At 48.3% G+C, this 8,772-nt stretch overlaps 1 protein-coding gene across 4 annotated transcripts in view; it reads right to left on the reverse strand.

Moving 5' to 3' along the window:
* The window catches only part of BCL11B (BCL11 transcription factor B), a 90,512-nt gene extending 82,084 nt beyond the window's left edge, over positions 1-8,428 (reverse strand). For all 4 annotated transcript variants that reach the window (XM_058807163.1, XM_058807161.1, XM_058807164.1 and 1 more), the window contains exon 1: positions 8,157-8,428. In XM_058807163.1, coding sequence (XP_058663146.1) covers positions 8,157-8,214 — 58 coding nt within the window. In that variant the 5' untranslated portion in view covers positions 8,215-8,428. The remainder of the gene's footprint in view (positions 1-8,156) is intronic.
* Between the last annotated feature and the right edge of the window lie 344 nt (positions 8,429-8,772).

Raw genomic sequence — 8,772 nt, forward strand, 5'->3', positions numbered from 1 at the left:
CCGCCCCTCGGCACCGCACCGGCACCGGGACCGGCGGGGCTCCGAGGGTGCAAGAAATGACCCGGCCACCCCAAGGCTTCGGCACCCGCAGAGGGCTGCGAGGGGAAGGATGTGCTGCAGCACTGCTACCTCAGACGCATTCTGCAGAAAGCCGAATCTCTCAGAAAGCAGTTTAACCCTCACAGCAGTTTAACCCTACACACCTGAGGCAGAACAACCCCAAGCGTTGCCACAAAGAGACACTCAACACATCAGGATTTAGGGAAAAGAAGTAGGGAAATGACATAATAACCATGCCGGAACCCAAATAGGACAAAAGACAAGAATATCCCAGAATCTGCACAAATCTCCAACACTTGTCAGATGTTATTTCTTCAGAAACTATGTACTGTGTTACGGAAGAGAGTAGTGTATCTCTTAAGTAAATGATACATTCATAAAAAATATTTACTGCTTTTGAAAGCAGAAAATGTATAGGCTCTTCTATAGACTGCAGAAGCTGTAAATCTCTGCAGATAAAATAGGATGTGATGATGTGATATAAAAGCACTCTTTGTTCCCCAGTGAATACATTTGTTTTATTTAAAACTAAACGACAACCAAGGAGAGAAAGGAGTGTTCGGTGCCACAAAAGGAGAAGGAGCGGTATTTGGGTACAGACTTTCAACTGGCATAGAAAAGAATACTGGAAGCAGAGATTCTTACCCAAGGATTTAAAAGGCATGATCAAAATTAAGTAATTAGTTCTGAGCATGTATTAAACACACAACAGACCTGTTCTTTCTTAAATATCAGACTGCAAAGAGACTGCATTTTTCAATTGCTTATTGCACACTGTTGCTCATATACTATTTTCTTAAGCCTTTTTTTTTTTATACTTTCATTGAAGCATACTCATTATAACATTCAGCGAATTTATGGCTTCTTCCAGTGGCTTAGTAAAAGGGGTCATAAAAAAGTTAAGTAAACCAGTATGTTTTTTTCCTCTCCCTTAACTTTGGATTCCTTTTTTGTACTGTGCTGTCTAGTGCTTAGTCTTTGGAAAGTACCTTGGGCATATCCAGCACACATACAAATTATCAGCTGCTCCAGGAAAAAAACAAAACGGAATTTCTTGCACTGAGGCAACTACACAAAAGACTTGCATATGTCAAAAATACAGAACTAAGTCCCTGTGAATGCTGCACCATTAATCAAATCCCCGATCTGGTGTCACTTTTGCCAGTAAAATGATTATATTCTTCTAACCCCCTTCTACTGGTGCGTGCCTGCAATGCATGAAGTGTGTCCCTCTACTTTAATTTGTTTTCGAATAGCCTGCTTTAGGCATTTTTTATATATCCTTTGAAAAAAAAAAAAAGAAAAAGAAAAAAAAGAAAAGAAAAGCAAAGAAAAAAAAAAAAAAAAAAGAAAAGCAAAGAAATAAGCTGCTACTTAAAGCTCCAGCAAGGGTCTACAGCACTGAGCAAGCAACAGCTTTTTGAGAAGCAGGGCAGACAGCGAGAAAATTTAACTGATGTTCAGGAGCCTCTGAGGCTGCAGCTGAGTGCCGAGAAATGGTGTGCAGCCTGCCCAGATACATTTTAAAAAAGTAAATAAACACCGAGGAGGAAGGTGCTATAGTACGAGCAGCTGAATGAATCATGCATTTATCAATGCACGCAGTTATTGATGCCTTTTTCCTCCCTCATTAAAAAGATGCATACATATAAATCCGTCTACAGACGATGCTGATGCTTCACCAAGTGCTTTAGTGGAATTGCTAACTTTAAAGCATGTGGGTAAGCCCCAGCCACTCTTTATTTTTCCACATGCTTTCTCTGGACAGTACCGAAGGGAGGCTAAATTCAACCAACAGCTGCACTGCAACCCTAGAGAAAACAAACTGCAACCAAAGAGTAGGAAATGCTCTGGTGAGGAGTCTGAGAGCCATTTTGGGGTGACAGGTCTCTGCAGGGAAGCTTTTCCACCAGGCTTCGACCTGAGGGAGTGGGAAGGGTGGGAGGCAGAGGAGGGAGCGAGAGGAAGGGGAGCGTGTGTGTGTGTGCACTTGGTGGGTAGAGGAAAGGGAGGAGGAGAGAGGGATAGCTGTTTCTCTTGATAAAAGTTAACAGTCATGCAATGGAAGGAAAGCCACAGTAAGTGAAGTCTGAGGTTTTGGGAGGGGAGAAGGGAAGGTTTTCCCCATGGCTGTGCAACACTAGCATCAGCAACGGCCCAGGCACTGTGCTCTACAGCTTACCAGTCTGTCAAATGAGCTGGCTGCTGTCTATACGCTTCCAACTACCTCAATTCAAACATTAAATGAAGTAGAGAAATCATCAGATAAATTACTGGTCCTCTCTACCCAAGAGTGAAGGGTTTTTGTACAGCTGATGACAGCCCTGATCCTTTGTCTGACCTAATTTACTTCTCTTGAAGGTTAGAATAAAGCGCACTTTCCTGTCACAGGATAACCTCCATGCACATATTGCACCCTAAAAGTAAGAAGACACTTCTGCTGTGTTAATAGTGCTGTAGCTCGATGGAGTTCTCAGGATGAGTGAAACACATATCCAAAGTTCCCCGTGTGCACGCCACTAAATTATACATTTGGGGAGGAAAATGTCCTGCTAAAGTCTGCCTACGACACACAAGCCGAGTGCAGCAGAGAACAGCACAAGCCCGTCGGAGAAACCCGTGAGCTGCTCAGCAGCAACTTCTACGTGACAGATGTGATTTTGTGTTTATTCCTCTAGAAAAGAAAGAATGCTTATTTTCATTTGTAGGAACTACAGATAGTTTGCTCTAAGGATCAAAGTACGTTAAACTGTCTCATATCAGATCCTCTCTGCAGAAGTACATGCGGCTTTCTGATATGTGATAGATGCCAATTTCTGTACATGTGTGCCTGCTTTGTTGCTGCACACATCTTGCCCTACAACTCCAGCTTCTTCACTCTGTGTTTTCACATCCACTGGAACAAACATACGGATGTCCCTGGGTTCCCCCCACTCCCCACCACGCAGGAACTCACTCATGTGCAGGTATCATTACCCCCATCACTATCTGACGACAACAAATTGAGAATTTAAACACTGTCTGTTGACAATAAAAAGCACCGTTAAAAACTAATTTCAATTAAAAAACCCTGTCCGCCCGAGTCAATTAATCAGCCGCGATTTAGTTAAAAAACAGATTCGTCTCGCTGTCAGCCTCTCTCGGCTAGCTCCGCATAGATCTCGGCACGGAAATCAATAGCACAACTTTCCGGCGGGCGCTGGGAGCGCGGTGCGCGCCGGGCGGCGGCGGTGCGGGCTCGGCGGCGCATCCCGCGCGTCCCGCGGCGCGGCCGGCGCGGCCATCGCACGGGCTGGGAGCTCCCCCTAGTCGCCAAGCCCCGCCACTGGCGGCCGGGACGCGCGGCAGGCTCCGGCAGCCGCCGAAGTTTATTTTGGAAAGTGTTTTCCGTCAACAAACAGCACAAAGGGCAAAGGGATCCAGGTAGGAAACGCGGGAGACGAGCTGAATGTCGTGTGCGAGGCGTTTTGGAAGCAAGAGAGGTTTGCTCGCAGCCGGCTCAGCCCTGGGACGAGCAGCTGAAGTCAAGCAGAGTCTATAAATGATATCAAAAATTTGTACTGCTTCTTCGAGCACACACTTCTCTAAGTCATAATTATTGCCAAATATGCCACAAGACAACTCTTTGTTCTGCAGAGAAACACGCATTTTGTGCAAAACAAGGGCTCCCACCATTTCTATTAAAGGCGGCCAGTTTGTGGAATTTTGAAGAGTTTTATTTCTCAGTATTTAAAAAAGCCTGACAAATTATGCTCTGCATCTGCCGACCAGAAAAAAACCTGCAAAATGGTTTCTCATCCACTGTATATCTATTTAAGCCACCGGACACACCAACCAAAAAGGGCAGAACAACCCACAGGCACAGCCTAGTTACTCTGCAGCAGTTCTAAAAAATATTTTTAAAGAACAGAAACTATGAAAATGTGCCAGTATTCTTTTGACTTATTTTGTAAGTCCAGTACAAATATATTCAAATGAAAGACAACCTGGAAGTTGACAGCATACAACCTTTATTTTCCCCTGTCCTATTTAAAGTAAACACATGAGATGTCTTTTAAAAGGCTGTGCTTTTCTGTGCACAGCCATGCAGGTATTATGAAAAAGTCATCCATCCTTAAAATAATAGTAATTTCCTTTCTAATTCTTCAGTCACAGCTTACATTCCCTTTGTATTAGAGTTGATTACATTGGTGTGGGTTTTGTTCTGCAGGGAAAGTGCGTTAATTGCACTAAATCTAAATGCATTTTAAGAGAAGCTCCTTGGAGCAATTTGCAAAACTTTGACATGCAAAAAATCATAGGGGTTTTTGTTATGATTTTTAATGACTACATACAAAACAAAGTGATACAGGAAATTATTGCTCTTCCTAGGAAACCTGTTGACCAGGTACTGATGACCTGCCTTGGGAAACCTGGTTCTCTGCCTGGAACTGTATGATTTTCCTGTGCCTTTCCCTCTCAATCTTTGCTGCTGCTCTAGAGAAATGTTCCAGCTTTGCCGCCTTCTGCAAAACTGCTACCAGCGAGCTTTTCACATGCTCTTGCCTTTCACATTTCCTTCAAATGCAAAATGCAGGGCTAGTTTGAAAACAGATTTCTTAAGATAAAAATGGAAGATCTTAAGCTGGAAAATCAGCAATTTGAACAGAACCAAAATAACATTTCTTTCCACAGAGCAACTCAACACTTCAGCCTCCTCTCCTGTACATAATCAGCTCTTTTGCTTTGTCCACCCATTTAAATGAGTTTGGCTGCCAAGTTTGCTCTGTCCACCAGCAGTGGAGAAAGGTGCAGAGTTTCTTTTTCCTCTCCATGTGTTTCACCTCTTTCTTTTGTCCTGCTCACACACGGTTCAAGGCTGCCTGGGTGAGCCTGGCAAACACAGGCAGGCCACTCCGTTTTGCAGACTCAAAGACCACTGTGCTAATGAGATACTGCAACTCTGGAGCACAGCAACATTGCACTTTCTCTCCTTTTTGAGTTTGTTTGTCTTACACTCAGGGTCTAAATGTTTCTCCAAACACCAAGTGGAGGCAACCAAATAAACTCCAGCTGAACAGTGTCAGAAAACCCTTCCCTCTCTCTGTCTGTCTCCCCATCTCTTTCCTTGCCTGGCAGAGACCTCCAATCCATCCTGAAATGCAGCTCCCCTTACAGATTCTAAAAAGGGAGACAGGGCAAAAAGAGCCCAAGATAAACACAACATAAAAACAAGATTTCTGAAAACAGTATCACTTCATCCTGGCTTTGGGGGCTTGGCTTGGACTTGACTCTGCTGTAAGTGCTTTGGTTCCCTATTCTGTTTGCCCACTACTTTCCAAACTCCCCTTTGGAGAGGACACTGCCTGTCTGCTTTTCCCCCATGAATGACACTTGCCAAGGAGTGCAGAGACTGCGACCCCCTCTCGTGCAAGGCTGCAGCTGAGGCTCAGACCTGTGCGCTGAAATGCTGAAATGCTGAAATGCTCCTGCTCCTGCTCCCCAGCCCCAGCCCCACACTGCAGCTCCCCCCCGCCTCCCACCACCTCCTTCCCCTGGATACCTTCGGTTTTTCCTGCCTCTGTTCAGTATGCAGCCTGATTTCTCCGCCAGCTTCCTCGGGATGGAGAGATAGATAAATACAGGAGGGGAGGGAGGGAAGCTCGTACTGCTCTGCTCTCCATTCCTCCCCCAGCCTTCCCGCTAAAGCCATTGTACGCGCAGCTCCTCGGCACCTTTGAATACTCTCCTGCCTCATTATTTACCTTCAAGTAAAGCGATCGGAAAAGGAGATCAAATTGGAATAACAAACCTACCTGACTCTCTTCTCCACCCCCCTTCCCCCCCTCCCCAGCAGCAACAGCGGCGAGAAAAGAAATGTTTCACCCATTGAAACAAATTCAGACGTGCGCAACAAAACAGATTTTCCGCACACCCCCTTTCAACACCCCACATCTCCTCGCAAGTGAGACAGAAAACAAGTGGGAGAAATTACACTGGGCGATTTAGGTGGCTGTTGATGCTTTTTCTTTTAAAAAGAATTTAAAAACAGAAAGGAGAGCAAAATAAGAAGGCATCAACAAAAAGGATAAGACATTTTCCAAACCGGATGGTTAAAATCAAAAATGCAATTAACGAAGGGGAGGGAGTTGAGGAAGGGGGGAATCCACCTTTTATGGTGATGCAAATCTGGTTCCAAAATAACAATGAATTAAAAACAACCCCCCAGAAAAAGCTGAGTACCAGATGCATCTTCATCAAGGTTCCACCAGCTGATGGGCTGGAGGTGGGGTGAGGGGTACTTTTTAGAAAATAAAGACGCACATTTAAAAATACATATTATATATATATGCATATGTATGAATATATATATATATATATATATATATATATATATATGAAAAAAATACAGAAACAGTGAAAGAATTTTATATTTCAGAACTCAAACCGTCCCCCAACAGCCCTCCGCTATGAAAAGAAAATCCCAATGGAGGTGGAAAAATTATATACACATATATATCTCGATTTCCAAGGAAATCTTAGAAATTTATCACCGGTAACAAAGAGAGGAGCTCGCAAGCACCAAATGCTCCTGGCAGATGGCTCCTATTCTTGGCTTTCAGGGGAGGGGAGAGAAGCCGGGGAAATATTTTATTTATTTATTTAAATTTTTTAAAATCTCAACATAAATATTCGGATCCGCCGCGGCTCAGGCTCAGCCCCGGGCTGGCTCCGTGCGAGCCGCCGCCCCCCGCAGCACAACAACTTGCGGACTCGTCCTGCGGGCCGGGGGGAGCCGGGGTCCGATCGGGCATCCCGGGCATTTTTTTACCACCCCCCAAACTTGTCCTGTGCTATAGGGGGGAAACGGGGACCCCCCTGACCTCCCCCTTGCCCGTGCCCGGAGGCGGCGGAGCAGCGCGGGGCGCTGGGGGCCGCACGCCCCGGAGGCGCCCCCACATTTCCCCCCCGCCCCTCGGCACAGGCCCCCGGGGACGGGAGCGGCGGAGCGGGGCTCCCGCTCGGGGACCTGCCCCCTACTCTGCCTGAGGCACTCGCCCCTCGCCCCTCTCCCGGAGCTGTAGGGGTGGGAACAGGGAGGAGGGGGATTCTGGCGCTGGGGGAGGGGGGATGCCTCTTTCCCTCCCCCCCCCCCCCCCGCTCCATTTTTTCCTTCCCTATTTTTTGGGGGGGGGGGGGGGGGGGCGGCGGGTGGGAGTATATGTGTGTATTTTCACTTACAATGGGAGCTTCAGCAAAGTGCAGCCTCCACTCCTGCCCCGCAGGCGAGCCCCTGCCGCTGCCCGACCCGCATTTCCTGCACTCCATCCCCGGTGCCCGCCTCGGCTTTCCCCGCGCCCCCCGCCACCGACGGACGCTCCCGCCTGCAGCCGGCCCCTGGCAGCCCCTGCCCTGCCTCTAGCCCCAGCCGAGCTGGTTCTGCCTTGCCCCGCGCTTCGGAGAGCGCTTTTCCCCCGCCGGCGCTGCACCTGGGGCGGGCAGGGCGCAGCTGGCCGTCTACCTGCCCCGCGCTGCGGTGCCGGGGGGCTCGGCCCCGCCGCCGCCGTCCCGGCGTCTCCATGTGCTTCCCGCTAAGTCCCCCCGGCCGTTCCGCGTCTCCCTCCCTCGCTGCCCACCTTGATCCTCCTCCCCCACCCTCCGCGGCTGTCACGCCGAGGCGAGGCTCTCGGCCAACTTTTCCCACCGCCCCGTGCTGCCCCCGGAGCGGGGGACGAGGAGCGGAGCCCCGGCGGGGCGGCCCGGCCCGGCCCGGAGCAGCGCCCTGCCCGCTCCGCGCCCCCCGCGCCCGCAGCCGCTGCCCGGAGAGCCCCGCGCCGCGCTCGGCCCGCCGGCCGCCTCACCTCCGCACCGCTGCAAAAACGCACGGCAAACTTCGGGCTTCTCCCCCCCTCCACCCCCAGCCCATCCCCCCCAGCCGCACACCCCCCTCCCCTCTTTAATTCCCTTCTCCTCTCCCTCTCTCTGAAGTCATTTACCAGCTTTGGTTGCTCCTGGAGTTTCCCCCCCACACACACCCCCCCTCCCCAACCGCTTCCTCCCCTTCCCTAATTTTGCTTCTCGATTTCGGCTCGGTCTGGTTCCAAGTTCAAACTTACGTGTGATAATCTCTCTTTGTGACAAGTGCTGCGGGTTTCCCTGCTTGCGACGGGACATTGCCCTGGCATTTACACTGGCATCGCCTGGAGAGCTGCACTGGTTTGAGGGGATGTGTTGGGGGGCCGATCCTCCTCCTCTTTTTTGTCCCCTCTTTATTCTTCTTCTTCTTTATCGAGTTCTTCTTTCAAAAAAATCAAAAACGAAAAAAAACCGCCTCCTTTTTGTTGCTGCTGTGGTGGACTGGTTGGGATTCCCTCTCAATTAAAAATCATCATCATCATCAGGAAAAGCTCTTTCTCGCTCTCTTTCTCTTTCACACAGTGTCTTTTCTCCACTGCTTCTGCCACTTGGACTTCCAGATCTCTTCTTGAACTTAGGAGGATATGCACCGCCAGTGACACTTTTCTGTTTCCCTCTTTCCAGAGTGCTTGGCAAATTAGCAAGTGCGCTTTTCCACCAAGAGGGTTAAAAAAAAAAAAAAAAAAAAAAAAAAAAAAAAAAAGGAAAAAAAAAGAAAAAAGAAAAAATCAAAATTAAAAAAAAACTGTAGTAAAAAAGAAGAAAAGTACTAGAATTGGGATAGCCCCCACTTAAAAAAAAAAAAAAATCGCCAAA

This window comes from Ammospiza caudacuta, chromosome 6, assembly GCF_027887145.1.
Source record: "Ammospiza caudacuta isolate bAmmCau1 chromosome 6, bAmmCau1.pri, whole genome shotgun sequence".
NCBI classification, from domain to species: Eukaryota; Metazoa; Chordata; class Aves; order Passeriformes; family Passerellidae; genus Ammospiza; species Ammospiza caudacuta.